The 16,530-nt window shown below is 41.1% G+C and overlaps 1 protein-coding gene across 4 annotated transcripts in view; it reads left to right on the top strand.

Annotated features, from left to right (window-relative positions):
* The window catches only part of ADAMTS12 (ADAM metallopeptidase with thrombospondin type 1 motif 12), a 287,460-nt gene that overhangs the window by 170,154 nt on the left and 100,776 nt on the right, over window positions 1–16,530 (top strand). For all 4 annotated transcript variants that reach the window (XR_004316312.1, XM_032470755.1, XM_032470748.1 and 1 more), the window contains 4 exons: window positions 3,037–3,161; window positions 6,723–6,872; window positions 15,650–15,793; window positions 16,319–16,463. Coding sequence is in view for 3 of the 4 variants with exons in the window: in XM_032470755.1 (XP_032326646.1) it covers window positions 3,037–3,161; window positions 6,723–6,872; window positions 15,650–15,793; window positions 16,319–16,463 (564 nt within the window). In the remaining variant the exon portion in view is untranslated. The remainder of the gene's footprint in view (window positions 1–3,036; window positions 3,162–6,722; window positions 6,873–15,649; window positions 15,794–16,318; window positions 16,464–16,530) is intronic.

Below are 16,530 nucleotides of genomic sequence, written 5' to 3'. Positions count from 1 at the left end.
ATATATAGATTTCTGTGACCTTCATCGGAATACAGAACAGTTCCATTACAAAGATCCCTCTCATGCTCCTCTTTTGTAGATCCTTCTGCTTACAGTCCTAACTCCTAGAAAGCCCCTAATCTGTTCTCCATCTCTCTAATGTTGTCACTTCAAGAATGTTATATAAGTGGAATTGTACACTGTGTAATCTCTTGAGATTGGATTTTCCTCATTCAGCGTAATTCTCTTGAGATCCATCCAAGTTGTGTGCATTGAGAATTTACTCCTTTTTATTTCTGAGTAGCATTCCATGGTAGACATCAGTTTATTTAACCATTCACTCATTGAGGGACATTTGGATCGTTTCCAGTTTTTTTGCTATTATTCATGAAGCCGCTATAAACATTCCACTGCAGGGCTTTATGTGAGTGTAAATCTTCATTTCTCTGGGATAATGTCTAAGCATGCAGTCGCTGGGTCATATGGTAGTTGCATGTTTGGTTTTGTAAGAAATCTCAAACTGTTTTTCATAGGGGCTGTAGCATTTCACATTCTCACCAACAGTGTCTGAGTGATCCACTTTTACCATCTTTTTACCATTGTTTGGGTGCTGTCACTAATTTTAATGTTAGTCATTCAGGCATACAGTACTATCTCATAGTGGTTTCAATCTGCAATTCAATGATTGCAGTTAAATGATGGCTGGTAACGCTGAGCATCTTTCCCTGCGCTTATTTGCCATCTGTGTATGCCCTTCAGTGGAGTGTCTCTTCTTGCCTTTTGCCTGTTTTCTAATTGTTCTTTTGCTGTTGGGAGATCTTTATGTATATATAGGTATCTTTTTATATTTTCTGTGTATAAGGTCCTGTGGCTTACAAACACGTTCTCCCTCTTTGTAGTTTATCTTTTCCTCCTCTTCACAGCACTTCTCTCAGAGCCAAAGCTTTTCATTTTGACGAGATCCAGTTTTTCCATTTGTCCTTTGCTGGATTGTCTGACTGGTGTCCAGTCTCTGAACTCTTTGCCTAGCTCTCAGGACCCAAGAATTTCCCTATATTTTTTTCTAAAAGTTTTATCATCTTAACATTTTACATTTCTATCTATGATCGATCTTCAGTTCATTTTTGTGTAAGGTGTGATGTTTAGATCAAGGCTCATGTCTTTCATCGGCATTTTGTAATTTTCAGGATACAGATCCTGTTCCTGTTTTGTTAGATTTCTACCGTTTTCATTTTCATTGGAACAATGCAAAATGGCATTATTTTTTGATTCATGGGTATTCTTTTAGAGACTTTCTCCCCTCAAAAAACAAATGAACAAACAAACAAGTGTAGAGTTTAAAACAGACCTCCGAGAAATCTAACAGCTGATGCTTTGTTTGATGACCTGCCTTCCTGTCTGCAGGAGCGAGAATTAAGACACCAACCAATGAGGCTGGTCACCAGTTAGAGAACCACAGCTTCGTCGAGGAGCCCTCGTTCTCATAGTCTTTGATTCAGTCACTGAGCTGAGTGACCATGAGCTAGTTCTTCACTTCTCTGAGGTTTAATTTCCTCTTACACAATGAAAATAACAATGCTTTATTTACAAATAATGCTGAGAAGATGCAATTAAACAAGAGAATATGTGTGAAAGTATAGTAAACGATCAAGAAATGTTTTCTTCTTTTTCTCCTTTCCTTTCCTTCTTCCCTCCACCTGCCCCTTTTATTTCCTTCTCTTTTCTTCCTTTCCATCCCTGATTCATGCCTCCTGGCCAGTTCCTTATGATGGAGCTAGGATATCTGTTCCAGTAGGGTTTCTATTCTAACTCCAGCTTGACTAGCTGAACAGGAGACTGACTCCCCCGTGGCCAGCCAACCCCCTAGAACTCCTCCTCCTCCACCATACATCATATAATGAATGATATAATGATGAGGATTATTAAATACTGAAGGCTCTTTCTTCTATTTTAATTTTTACACTAAGAGGTTCAGTGAGTTTTCATGAGTGTTGAGCCACTTTCTGTGTTCTCATGAAGGGAAAGAGTTCTGTGGTAGTCAGTGTGGGTGGGGGTCCCGGCAGTACCTCCAACAGGCACCTGAAGCCTCTCAGGCCTTGTATGAATTGGGTGTGGGCCTTAGTAAAATGCATAATACAGAGAAGCAAGCTCATAGTTTTATGTAGAAATTGCCCAAAAGTTCTTGGGTTGAGCCCAGAATAATAGACTCAGATTAGAGTAGGCCAATGGAAGTAGTCATTCTCCAAGGAGAATCCACCTTGTACAAGGCATGGCTCTGTATAGAGACCCCAAAGAAATGGGGCAAGGGAAAGAAATTTCTCCTTTAGAAATTCAGAGTAAACTGGAGTCCCTCTAGGGCTGATCATCCATTTTTCCTTCTCCCTCATGTGACAAGCATTTGTCCAGGTAATTTGGAACAATCCCTCCCCTCTCATCTCCAATAGTAACTGTGGGCCACATAGATGTGACTCAGGAGCCCTTGTGTCGCAGGCTGGGGGCATCTGCTCCAGCATTCTAATTGCTGTCAGGTCATCGATGAGCCTAACTGGTTAGAAGCTGGAGAGATTATGTCACTTTCTGGCCTTCACCCATAGACGTCAAACCAAGATGGAAACCATGAGCAAGGAAACATCCAGTACATCCTTGCAGGATACCTCATGAAAGGAAGAAGCTTTTTGTTGAAAGTCTATTCATTTTGCGTTAGAAATAAAAATGCATCTTTGGCTTAGGAAGCAGAGTCCCACTAGAAATAGAACTTCAAACAGCTGTTGGCCTTTGTTGATATATTTTTAGTTTTTCTTCGAGGGCTGCTACTTGTCCCTTGAATGATAATTTCTGTCCTGCAGTTCTCCTCTCTATGCTCTTTTAGTGGAATGAGAATGATAGTTTAGAGCAGGGGGTTGGCCCAGAGGGGTAAGTGGGCCTCCCCAAATTCCTGCCAGGGGTCTGGGGCACCCACCCAGAGCTCATCTCACTTGGCTGCTTCTGAGGAGTAATGCAGTGGACTCTGATCACAGTAAACTCACCCCAGCCAATCCCTTCCTCTTCTTTCTCCAGCAAGGATTGAAAATAGTTCACCATGCAGAGAAGACACTGTCCAGCTTCTGTAAGTGGCAGAAGAGCATCAACCCCAAGAGTGACCTCAACCCTGCCCATCACGATGTGGCCGTCCTTCTCACCAGGTACCCAGAGACTATGCGGAAGCCAGGGGCTGCAAGGCAGGGAGGGCTGGCAGGTGAAAAGGTTGCTACTCTTTGCTGCTCTTGGTTATTTAAAAGGCAGCTTCTATGAACTGGACAACTCCTGACTCCCAAACCAGTCAGGGAGCAGTTAGCACACTTGCTAAATGTGCACAACTCTCTGTGTTAATAAACTGAATCTGCTGGCAAATGCAGACCTCTTTCCCATTCCGATGATGATGTCATCCTTAAAATTGGCTTCTCGGTGCAGCTCTGTAAACAATCAGGAGGCTTGTTTGCAGATCCTCATTAGAGTCCCATAACTCTTAATCAAGGGATTTCTCATCCTTTTTTTTTTTTTAATTTTCTTCAGTTAAGAAACCTGCAAGTGTCTTTAACCCATCCCTGACTGATGTTGAAGACAGAATATGGGGAGAAGGTCCTCCCCTGAGTAGGCAGGGTGGTTTGCTAGTAACTTTCTCCCTCTGACCCTCACGAAGACACTGTTTTGTTCTCCCTGTGGTGCTAATAACCTAGGGCTCACAGGTTTGTAAAGCTAGTGGCCGCTCCTGGTCAACCCAGGCTCTTAGAAGGCTATGTTTGCTCATTGAGTCAATAAATATTTATTGAGCTCCTGCTATATAACAGATGCTGCCTTAATCCAGACCAATGAAGTTCTTACATTAATGGGGGAAGTAGGTGCTCACTAGGCACTTCTGTGCAGATTCAGAGACATCTTGAAATCCAGGGATGTGTAATGGAAGAGGCTCTTCGGCCTGGCCCTCCAGCCACAGAAAATTTCGGGCACAGGAAGACCCTAGGTGTATGTGTGTTGTCCCTGGGGAGGACAGGCTTCCCCTGAACATCTTGGCTTGACATTTGTCCCTTTGACAGGATCATCCCAGTGCATAGGATGCCTACAGGGGATGATAACCAACCCCCACCCTATCCAAGAGTCTGTCTTACCCTGACCTGCAACTCCAATGATCAGAATCACTCTTTTAAGTGATGGTATCAAGAGTTTGGTTGAATGTAACCATGTTCCAAATTAAGTCCGTGACATAAACCTATTGCGTTAAGTTCATTAGGACGTATGACATCTGGATTGATCATAGCTCCCCTGGGAAATAGGCTGGTGGGGGTATGGGATGTAAGCACAGGGGCCTTGGGGAGCCAGCAGGCAGCCAGGGACCATGAGGACCCAGGCAAGTGACCGGGGAAGACTTCGGTGTCGGCAGGACCTGACTAGAGGGAAGAACCCTGGGTTCTGGGACCAGCATTGGCCCTGGGCGGCTGCATCTCAGCTGCGTCTCTTTGCTCTCCCTGAAAGCAGACGTAGTTTCTCCTCTGACTCTCACATGAAGAAATGAGTGGGTTAACGAGAGCTGGCGTTTGGAGAGAATTTGACATGGGCCAGGCGCCGTGCTACAGCTGGTAGAACAAGCATCACTCCATTTAATCCCCACGACCACCCTGGAAGTTCATGACCATCAATCATTCCTCTTTCACAGATGGGGAAACTGAGGCTTAATTATGTCAGTTGCCCCAAATCTCACTGCTTTTAACAGGTACAGCTGGGACTTAAATCTAGGTAGTTTGACCCAAATAGACATATTCTTAACTTTTACCCAATAAGAATATGAGGGATCTGCTCTTTTTTTCTTATTATGATCATTTTTCTTCCTTAGAACAGGCGTCTGGTTTCAAGCTTTGATGAACCTCCCCACTAGACGGTGGAGAATATTTCAAGTTTGGAAGCAGGATTTCTCATTACCAACACCACTGGCATTTTGGGTTGGCTAATTCTTTGCTGTGAGCGGCTATCCTGTGCATTGTAGTATATTTAACAGTATCCCCCACCTCTATCCATGAGATGCCAGTAGCACCCTCCTCCAAGTTGTGACAACCAAAACTGTCCCCGGACATTGCCAGATGTTTTCTAGGAGGGTGTGGGGAGCAAAATCAACCCCTGTGGAGAACCTCTGGTCTGAAGAAATAGGTAGGACCAGGAAGGGAGGGAGGTATAAGACCAAGCTTGCCTCTAGAGGACTCCGCTGAGATCCATTTCAATGGAGTTCTCTACAGAGCTGCATTCAGTAGAAGGTGGATTTGGCATGAATACACCTTGTGAAATGGGGCTGGTGGCTGCATGCCAAGGCGTTGTTTTCTCTTACACTTTCCCCAGCGCATGGTGGAGGTAGAGCTGATCCACCTGTTGGGAGCGGAAGGGCCGTAACTGCAAGACCTATATTTTACAATCCTCTCGTTTACCACCTTTTCCCCAGTTTAGTGCTGGATACTTAATCGGCACTCAATAAACAGTTACTTAAGGGACCCACCTTCCTGCACTATCAGAATGAGAAGGTCAGTAGATTAGCAAAGAACATCATTCATCCTTTCCCAGCAGCTCCATGCAGACCTAGATTTTTTTTTTTTTTAATGAAAGAGGAAAAAGTAAATCTTGCAGAAGGGATGGAAAAGTGTTTGGGCAGTCCTCCCACAGACTCAGAAATTAAGAGAAATTATGGGCTGCATGATCCAGTGTCACTCTCTGGCACAGAACTGCCCAGCAACTGCCGCTGCTAGTAGGGGTGGGGCTTCCCGTCTTTTGCGCATGTTCTGAGCTGAGAGCTGCTTTCTTTTATCTGGTTTCCCAGCCATTGTCTCTTGGAGAGTTGAGAACTCACAGGGGTTCTCAGAGCCTGGACCTTTTCCATGGCCCACTGGACACAAAGAGCAGACCATTTATTGCCAGAGCGGTGCCCACACAAACCCCGTGAGCTGAAGGTTTGCAACTAACTAAAGCTCAGAACCCTGTTGGCATTTGTGCTAGTCATTCTTGGCAAAGACCTGTTCTTGAACTAAAGAAAAAAGCATACAACTAATTAACAACTCTTCAAAACTCTTGTCAGCAATTGAAATGATTCCTGCCAGGATATGGAAGCACATTTTTATATTTAAAAGGTGTAAGTAGTATTTTGTGAGATCCTGGGGGTCTTTACTTGTGTGTCCATCCCCTCCGTACGCAGTATTGTTAGGGCAATGGGACTGGAGAGTCCACTGACGAGATCCTCCTGATGGGTTGATGTGACCAATTACCTTTTTCGTGAAGGAGTAGAAGTTCTCGGATGAGTTTTGAGCATAGACCTCAGAAAGTCCAAAAAGGTGTTTCATGTTTGAAAAGCCTCAGCCACTGCTGATTGTCCCTCCCCTATTTAAAAGTTCAAATTAGCTTTAATTTTCAATCAAATCCTTCTCTTTGGGGGCAGATAATATAATTCAGGCTCCTGACATTAGGAGCAAAAGCAACTCAAAATAAAGCATTTGTCCCATTTTCCTCCATTTTTTAGGTGTTAGTGAGATTCAATAATCAAATGGTGAAATCAGAACAATCCTAGTGAATTCAGAATTGCTCCCTCATTCATACGGACTTTCAAAAACAATTTTATTCATGCTTTACAGACCATGTTGAATATGAACTAATACCCCACTTTTTCCAGGAGGATTTTTCCCCCAGGTATTCCTTTGGGCACCTGTACATCCTTCCATGTTCTCTACTTTCAGGAAAGACATCTGTGCTGGTGTCAACCGCCCTTGTGAGACCCTGGGTCTGTCCCACCTGTCGGGGATGTGCCAGCCTCACCGGAGTTGTAACATCAATGAAGACTCTGGACTCCCCCTGGCTTTCACAATTGCCCATGAGCTCGGACACAGGTAAAGGGACCAGGGAACTGAGATCTTCTCGTGTTCATGCATCAGTATCAGTAGAGGGAACGGAGGGTTCCTCTCTTAACAACAGGTTGTCAGGAGAATCAGATTGCACTGTGGCTTGAGAATCACCCTCCTGACTCTCTGCTTCCTCATTTGTAAAGTGTGGGTGGGGAATCACCCACATCAAAGACTCCAGTGTCTTCTCTGCCCCAACCACTTGTATCCATCTACATCACAGAATCAAAGAGGCCACTAAAGTTCTATCAATGAGAATGAGGTGAGCAGAAGCAAAGAGATAAGCGTAACTCAATTGATTAATTCAGGAGTAACAATCCCTATTTCTTTTTTTCAGTTGAAGTATAGTTGATTTACAATGTTGGGTTAGTTTCTGGTGTACAGCAAAGTGATTCAGTTATACACACATATATATATCCTTTTTCAGATTCTTTTTCATTATAGGTTATTACAAGTTATTGAATACAGTAAAACCTTGTTATTTATCGATTCCGTATATAATAGTTTGTATCTGCTAATCCCAAACTCCCCAATTTATCCGCCCTCCCCCTACTTTTTCTTTTGGTAACCATAAGTTTGTTTTTTCATGCAATAGTAATAATATTAATATCATTAAGAAAATCACGAACTTTAACATTTTGTGCCCTTCTTTGATGCCAGACACTTTGCATGTGTCCCTTAATCCTCTCAACAACCTTGTGAAGTAGATTACTACTGTTAGCCCTGTTTTACTTGTATGTATTAAAGGAGAACACTGACTTGAATAAAGAAAAAATGGAAAACTGCTATGAACTTGGAAGTACCATCAAGCAAACAGCAGTTAACAGGAGGTCCAAGTTGTCACAAAAATGTGTGAACTGGATTAGATGAATTGAAGGCAGGTTTCAGAAAGTTGAGTAAAGAGATGATGAGGAATCTGAATTCTCTAGGTATCAGAGGTTCCCATGGAGGAAAGATCTGAGCTTTGTTAGTGTATAGACTAACCCCAAATAAGAGAACATCATACTAATTAGAAGCTCAGAGTGGGGAGTCATGTAAATGGCTCAACTCTACCCCCTGCCTGTTGGCCAGCCACCAGCCTGGATCTCCTCCGGAGCATACTCTGAATGTACAAGCAGAAAAAAAGGTGGGGTTGGGAAGCGCCCTGTTGACTGGAGTATTCACAGCCTGGCCTCTCTGGCCTGGGCTTTCTCAACATTTTTCTCAAGTAATATTGGAACTTTTCAAAACACTTTCACCTGCACTACAAAACCAGAGTATTGGCTTGAGAGTTAGGAAAAGTGAATGCTTTTCAGGCCTTTTCATCAACCAATATTATGATTTTAAATAAGTCCCTTTCTGCACCTGTTTCCTTATCTGTGAAATGACTGGGTTGAACTAGGCAATTTTTTAGGTACTGTGATTTCTTTGAACGTTACCAAAAAGTCCTGAGAGATAAATGTGATATATGACAGTATTTTTAGTTATCAAAAACTCAAATACAGAACAATCAAGTGACTTGCTTATGATTAAATAATAATTGGGGACAGAAGGCTAGATCTTGAAAAGACCAAGTCATAGTTGTTGGCATGTTGATAAGAATAACTTTCATTTTGCCAAATTTTATTATGTACAAAAATATAGGTGTCCTCAGTCCTGCTGTGTAAAGGGATATATCCCTTGTCGTCTTCAATCAAGTCATTGGTGTCAGCAGCACCTGCTGGCCAAGCAAGGTCAAGTAAATATAAATAGGTCACCCTGAGAAGTGATTGCTCAAGACTTTCCCAGCAATGGTGTGCCCAAGTGAAAGAGAAGTGGAGAAGACTTGCTTGATAAAAGACATTTTCAAATGCTCCCTGCTTGTGTTCAAAGAATGGATCCTTTATATCCTCAATTCAGCTTGACCTTGTAAAGAGACTCAGAATGGTGCTGAAAAGGTTCTGCCAAATCAACATTGCCCCAGTTTTTGAGGCAATCATCGGCGTGACTATCCAGACCATGACATATCACCTCTGTGATGAGGACCTCCTAAGTAAATAAAGCCAAGGGCAAGTATGATCCTCCTTCCAGATTTTGGAAATTCTCCAATAAAGTTGAAAACCTCTTGGTAACATTACTTGAGCACAATTTCCCTGAATACTTGAAAGCAAAGAATGGTAGATGTCTTAAGTGGTGGATATTTTAACAGACTAGAACTGGGCCACTACCTCAATCAATTTGATGTTTTGATATGTGTCCTCTAAATATAAGGGATCCTTTGATTGCTGATGGCTATCTTTGAACACAGAGATGCAGACAAAGAGGTAGGCAGCATTGTTACTGCACCTCCCCTCATTGTTGCAAAAACCCCTCCACCTTTGGCTGAAGTGACTTCCAGAGGACTTAAAGGGCCAGTGTCCATTTCTCCCCATCTTTACTTTCCTTTTCCCCCTTTTTGGAGCCTGACAGTAAAGACTTAAGACTTCCAGAAACAATTTTAAAACTGAGGAAAATTAGAAAGTGACCACATATGCCTAAGGAAAGACCTGAGAAGAAAAGAGCTGAGAAGACCTTAAGTTTACACTGCAGGTTGATCTTTGACACAGAGATGGCCTACAATAATCAAATAACAAAAACAATAATAAACATCAAACTCTAGGAAAGGGGAGAAATCTAATTTACAGAATCACTATATTGGTTAGATTCAAATGTCCAGTTTTCCACACACAAAAAATCACAAGACATATAAAGAAATAGGAAAGTATGGCCCATTCAAAGGAAAAATAAATCAACAGAAATTGTTCCTGAAAAAGATGTGATGACAGATATACTAGACAAAGACTTTAAAACAACTGCCTTAAAGATGCTCAAATAACTAAAGGAATGTGTGGAGAAAGTTGAGAAAACAATGTATGAACAACATGGAAATTTCAATAAAGAAACCAAAAAGAAATCCAAGAGTGAAAAAGTACAATAACTGAAATGAAACGTTCACTAGAGGGATTCAGTGGCAGATTTAAACAGACAGAAAAATTAGCAAACTTGAAGATGGAACAATAAAAATGATCAAGTCTGAAGAACAGAAAGGAAAAAGATTGAAGTTTTAGCCAGTGCAGTAAGGCAAGAAAAGGAAATAAAAGGCATACAGACAGACTGGCTAGGAAGTGTAAAACTAGCCTTATTTGCAGATAACATAATTACCTATGTAGAATCTACATACACACAAACTAGAACTAATAAGCTCACAGGATTCAATATAACATACAAAATCAATCATATTTCTATAGACTAGCAATTAACAGGGGAATGCTGAAATTAAAAATGCAATACCTTTCACACTCACTCAAAAATATGAAATATTTATGTATAAGTATTACATATTATACTTACAAATCTAACAAAACATGGTCAGGACTTGTATGCTGAAAACTGTACAACATTGAGGAAAGAAATCAGAGATGATCTAAATAAATGGAGAGACCTTACTGTGTTCATGAATTGGAAGATTAAGTGTAGAAAAGATGTAAAATTTTTCTCAAGCAAAAGGTTAAATGATATTTCTATCAAAATTCTAGCAAGTTTTTTTTTTGATATCTAGAAAAAAGAATTCTAAAATGTGTATGGAAAGTCAAAGGAACTAAAGGAAAACAATTTGAAAAAGAGTAATAAAGTAGGAAAAATCAGTCTACGAGATTTCAAGTTATTTTAGACAGTGTCAGTAATCAAGATTGTGTGGTTTGGGCAGAGAAACACATAGATCAATGGAACAGAACAGAGAATGCAGAAATAGACCCAAACAAGCATGCCCAACTGATTTTTTGACAAAGGTACAAAAGTAACTCAATGTAGGGAAGATTGCCTTCTCAACAAATGGTGCTGGAGGCAAATTTTTTTTTTAAATATGGAAAAGGAACCTCTACCTAAGTCCCACACCATATACAAAAATTATCTCAAAATGGAATACAAACTTGAATGTAAAACATGAAACTTTAGAAAATGAATAGAAGAAAAGTTTTCAGTATCTAGGACTAGGCAAAAAGTTTTTAAACTTGATACCAAAAGAATAATGCATAAAAAGAAACATTTAAAAATTAGACTCATCAAAATGTAAAACTTTTGATTTGTTGAAGAGGATGACAAGATATCAAATACAGTCTTGTAGTAACTTATAAAAAAGAATATGAAAACAAATATATGTATGTTCATGTATGACTGAAGCATTGTGCTATCCACCAGGAGTTGACACAACATTGTAAACTGACTATACCTCAATTAAAAAAAAAAGTATATATACATACAAAAAGAAAGAGGATGAAAAGATAAGCTATAGCATGAGAGAAATACTTGAATAGTGCCCCTCTACTCGCACAAATTTAAACCCACCTGGAACCTCAGAACATAACCTTCTTTGGAAAAAAGATCTTTGCAGATGTAATTGGTTAAGAATTTCGAGGTGAAATCACCCTAGATTTAGGGTAGGCCCTAAATCCAATGACTGGAGGGAGATATTTTTGGACACAGAGAGACACAAAGGGAGGAAGACCATGTAAAGATGGAGGCAGAGGTTAGAGTTGCTGCCACAAGTCAAGGAAGCCTGGAGTCACCAGAAGATGAAAGGGGCAGTGAAGATTCTCCCCTGGAGGTGGAGGTGCTTAATGCTGCTGACACCTTCATCTCAGACTTCTGTCCTCTAGGCCTGTGAAAGAATAAAGTTCTGTTACTTTAAGCCACCAAGCTTATGGCAAGTTTTATAGCATTTCTAGGAAACTAATATACCTTACATCCAACAAGACTAGTATCTAGAATGTATAAACAACATTCAAAACTCAATAGTAAAAATCCAAACAATATAATTTAAAAAGACATGAAGAGATATTTCACCAGAAAGGATATACAAATGGCAAACAAGCACATGAAAAGATATTCAACAGCTATCAGGGAAATGCAAATTGAAATCACATGAGATATCATTGCACATCTATCAGAATGACTGAAATTAAAAACAGTGATGACACGAATCGCTGGCAAGGATGCAGGGAGTCTGAATCATGCATACATTGTTGGGGAGAATGTGAAATGGTTTAAGCACTACGGAAAATAGCTTGGCGGTTTTGAAAAAGGAAAGCAGTAGTAAAACCACCATACAATCCAGCAGCTATGCTCCCGGGCATTCGTCCCGGAGAACTGAAGATTTATGTTCACACAGCAACCTATATGTGAATGTTTATAGATGCTTAATCTTAAGAAACCAAAACCGGAAACAACCCAGGAGTTGTTTCAGCTCAACAGGGTGAATGGTTAAAGAAACTGTGATTGATCCATATCAAGAAATACTTCTCAGCAAGAAAAAGGAACCAGCTATTGATACATGCAGTGATCTTGTTGAATCTTCAAACAATTATGCTCTGTGAAAAAAGCCAATCCCAAAAGGTTACATGCTGTAGTATTACATTTACATAGCGTTATTGAAATAACAAAGTTATCAAAATAAAGAACATATTAGCGGCTGCCAGGGTTTCAGGAGGGGATGTGAGAAGAAAGGAAGTAGGTGTGGCTATAAAGTGCAACATGAGGGATGCTTGCGGTGATGAAAATGTCCTGTGCCTTGACTGTATCAACATTGGCTTCCTAGTTGAGATACTGTATTATATTTTTACAAGGTGTTACCACAAGGGGAAAGTAGGTAAAGGGTACATTAGACCTCTGTGTATTATTTCTTACAACATGCATCTGAATCTATAATCATATAATAAATATAGATTTGATATATAATCATAATAAATTAAAAGTTGGATTTTTAAAAGGGTGCATTGGGCCATGTACAGATGGCCTAAATAAAACAGTCTTTAAATGCCAAAAAAAAAAAAAAAAAAGTTCAGTGTCACTGAAAAGAAAAACAAAAGTTGAAGGAAGATATATAAGCTTGAGTCTCAGTGATAGAAAAAATACTTTGATAAGACACAGAACTGAGGAAGAGAAGACTTTAGGGGCATCCTTTTGCTCTTAGCAGAAGATGCTTCTCAAGTATTTAGTCCTTTCCTTAGATGTATAGTTCTAACTAGCTGTGGATCAAACTGCGAAACACTGGGCAGATCAATGAAATGGCCTGCAGCTGCCTGGAAAAAGAAAAATACAATAAGCCGCTATCCTAAGAAGATACTCATTATAGTTTAACAACAGAGATACCCCATTATTCATGAAAACTTGTTTGTTTCATCGCTGATGGCGTAAGATATAAGATAGAAAGTGAAGTTAGCTAACTTGTGCTGTGGCCTAAGTTCATCATTTCATTTTTATTCTGAGTAAAATCATGTAACAATTCCATTTATGAGAACCCTGGATTATATCCAGCATCCATACCTAAGGTCTCATCCCTTATTAGGTGAGTTACCAAAAACAAAGATGGGATTCCAGCAGGAAATTTAAAAATCTCTCTTGAGACATTTAAGTAATGAAAGTATCGTGATAGAGATGAACACTTAAAAGGCAATATCCACCCAACATTTCCCATTATTCTGAATCGTGATATTCCATTTATTTCATTTACAAAGCTTTGCCTGTTGCATATACAAAATTGGTATTTCCTCAATGAGTTAGAAAAGCTCACCTTCATACTTTCATGGTTCTGGTTCTTTGCTGGTTCTGCTCCACCACAAAAGGAATAATAAAAGGCAAGGAATATCCCACCAAGTGATACCTTGAAACCCAGGTGATTACTTAGCTTGTTATTTCATGTCTATAATTTCATAAACCCATTTAACAGGATTTTAAAACAAAGACCAAGTAAAGCAGGCTAATCCAGCCACCTGGCGACTTGTTTCAGACAGTAAGCAGCAGCTCCTTACTCCAAAGTTCAGGCTTATCCTACCTTCTGCAGAGTAGCTTCCTGGAAACAGGTCTTCCATCCCTATGACCCCGTGTGTTTTCCTCGTCTCTCATTATTCATTGACCCACTCATCCCATGTGGCAGGCATGCTCCACCCATTTAAAGGAAGTAGACATGTCCGGAGGGACATTTGTTTAGTTGCATTGCTTTTCTCTCATTAGATGGGAGCCCAGAGGGTTGATAAAGCTGGAGGGGGAAATGCTTTATTGGACTAAAAACCTTATATAGAACAAAATGAGCTTTGGGGCAAACTGATGTATTTCGAATGTAGGTTTGTAGACACCTGGTATATAGGCTCCAACCATATGGCTTATTGTATTGAAATAGCCGATGCTAGAAAAAACATTCATGGAGATTTTTAGACCTATGTTTGTTTAAGATTTTTCCTAATTATTGAACAGGTGAACTTGTTGAATATTTCATGAACTGGATAAGGCTGGATTTGCAACAGCCTGGGGAAAGCCTGCTCAGAAAAGATAATTTTCACTTGAATCAAATTCTTTGTGGGTGGGTGGTAAGAGCTTTGTAGATTAATTGTCTGACTCCTTTGTGAGTTTTGTATTCCTGTGGAAGGTGATCAGAGTCTGTAAGGCAGTTGATAACATCTTAGTGCATTAAAAATAATACAAGAAAACCTCCCAAATACTATTTTCTGCAAGAGTTGCTAATATTGATCAGGAGATTTTACTAAAGTTGGATGTCAGCTTGCCTGTCACAGGGATTGACATTCACTAGCAAAGTAAAAGGTCATACTTCCCTCTGTTCAGATTTGGAAAGTTGAGCCAACATCTAAAGGCTGTTTAAGTGTCCAATAAGCAGACTCCGGTGGAGAGAGGTCTTGTGGGGAGCTCAGAAGGGGAGCTGAGGACTCAGCTTATAAACAGACACTTCTCAGTCTGCCTCTTTCCCAAGCACCCCTTGCCATGAGCATCAGTTAAACTCTTTAGAGCCTTTCTAGGACTGCTTCACTTGGGCGCCGCCGGCAGTGGGAGGTCCAGGAGCAGACCGAGCAAGACATGGACAAGAGCACTGACTTAGGTGCAGATCTCTGCAGAAGACCTAGTTCTGTCACAAACCAGTTCTGTGACTTTTGACAAATCTCACACTCTCAGCTTCTTCATCTTGAAAAGGAAAATATGCTAGACAATGATGAAAAACAGCAATAAAAATTTCTGTCATTTATGCAGCTCTTAGATGCCAGGCACCTTGCTAAGTGATTTTCAAATTTTATTCCATTCAGATCTCATCCCAGGTCTATGATGCCTACTCCGTTTTCTACTTAGTGAAGCTGAGCAGATTTCAGTAACTCACAGATCATTAAGTGGCAGACCTGGAATCCAGATCCAAATCATCTGTCTTCAGATACCCTGCTCTGAACCACTGGACTATAAGGTCTCCCTAATGTCTATTAGTCTATTAAAGTCCCTAATGGCGCTCCTATTGAAGGACTCAGAACAATACTAGAAAGCAATCCATCCCCTCCAAGCTTGTGGCTTCCCCTTTCATGCTCTCTTAAATTATGATGAAAAGGGAGAAGGAAGGTTTTGTTCTTTTGTGCCCTGGTTGCTGCAGCAGGAGAAAGAAGGTGGCTGGAGGCAAGATTTGCCTTCCTGATGCTAGACTCATAGAAAGTCAGAGCCAAACTGGGAGCTTTCAGCTTTCTGCCAAACAGAGTTTTTTGAATTAGCCACACAGCTCCCAGGGTTGCATGTCTGAAGCAGAGACCTGCCTAAAATGGTTCCTGTGCTTTTTAGATGCAAATGAGTGAGCCTCCTCCAACTTCAAAGTCCCACTTTGCGTACAGATGCCTTCTGTACAGAGGTGGCTCTCTAGGGGTTATTCTCACCTTGGAGAAACTATGGTTCTCTTCTTGTTTCACGCCTGCCTCCTTGATATTCTTGGGCTTTGTGCCTCCCTGCAGCTTCGGCATCCAGCATGATGGGAAAGAAAACGACTGCGAGCCTATGGGCAGGCACCAGTACATCATGTCCCGCCAGCTCCAGTACAACCCTACCCCGCTGACATGGTCCATGTGCAGCAAGGAGTACATCACCCGCTTCCTGGAGTAAGTCACAGCGTGTCTCGGGACAGCCTCATTTGGGTCTCTGTAAACCGGCAGGCACTTTGAGTTTTACCTGAGGCCTGGAAAACTCGTAACAGTAGGGGTGGATTTCGCTTCTGCTTTCTGACCCTGAGATCTGGTGGGTTCTGGCCTCCAGCCAGAGCCAGGTGAACACCCTTTTTCCCACCCCTACCTTGCTCCTGTCTTAAAGTGGCTCTTTGTGATCTGATTGTGAGTTAAGTCCCTGGGGACTTGCAGAAACAACCAGGACAAGTCAGATGTGGGTTGCCCAACTCTGCTGCGGGTAAGATGATGATTTTCTCATTTTACTGCTTGTACTTCTTAGATCACACCTGAACAAATGGAAATGCATTTCCTTTTAGAGAACTCTCACCTTGGGCCCAGATAGAAATAAAGTTGTCTTGAAGGACGGAGTAAACTAGAGGGATGGAAGTTTCTGTTGAATGAAAGACTAAAGATGGAGGAAATCATAAGCAACTGCTCTCATTTCTATTAACTTGTTTTCAGCCGAGGCTGGGGATTCTGTCTTGATGACATCCCCCAAAAGAAAGGCTTGAAGTCCAAAGTCATTGCCCCTGGAGTAATCTATGATGTTCACCACCAATGCCAGCTGCAGTATGGCCCCAATGCTACCTTCTGCCAGGAAGTAGAAGTAAGTGTTGGGTATGGCAAAGTGTTGGGTATCTCAGTGCCTCTGGTGAGTATGTGCAGGGCTTGAG

Source organism: Camelus ferus, chromosome 3 (genome assembly GCF_009834535.1).
Source record: "Camelus ferus isolate YT-003-E chromosome 3, BCGSAC_Cfer_1.0, whole genome shotgun sequence".
NCBI lineage: Eukaryota > Metazoa > Chordata > Mammalia > Artiodactyla > Camelidae > Camelus > Camelus ferus.
The sequence above is the reverse complement of the archived record's forward strand: the minus strand, read 5'-3'. Positions and strand labels throughout refer to the sequence as shown.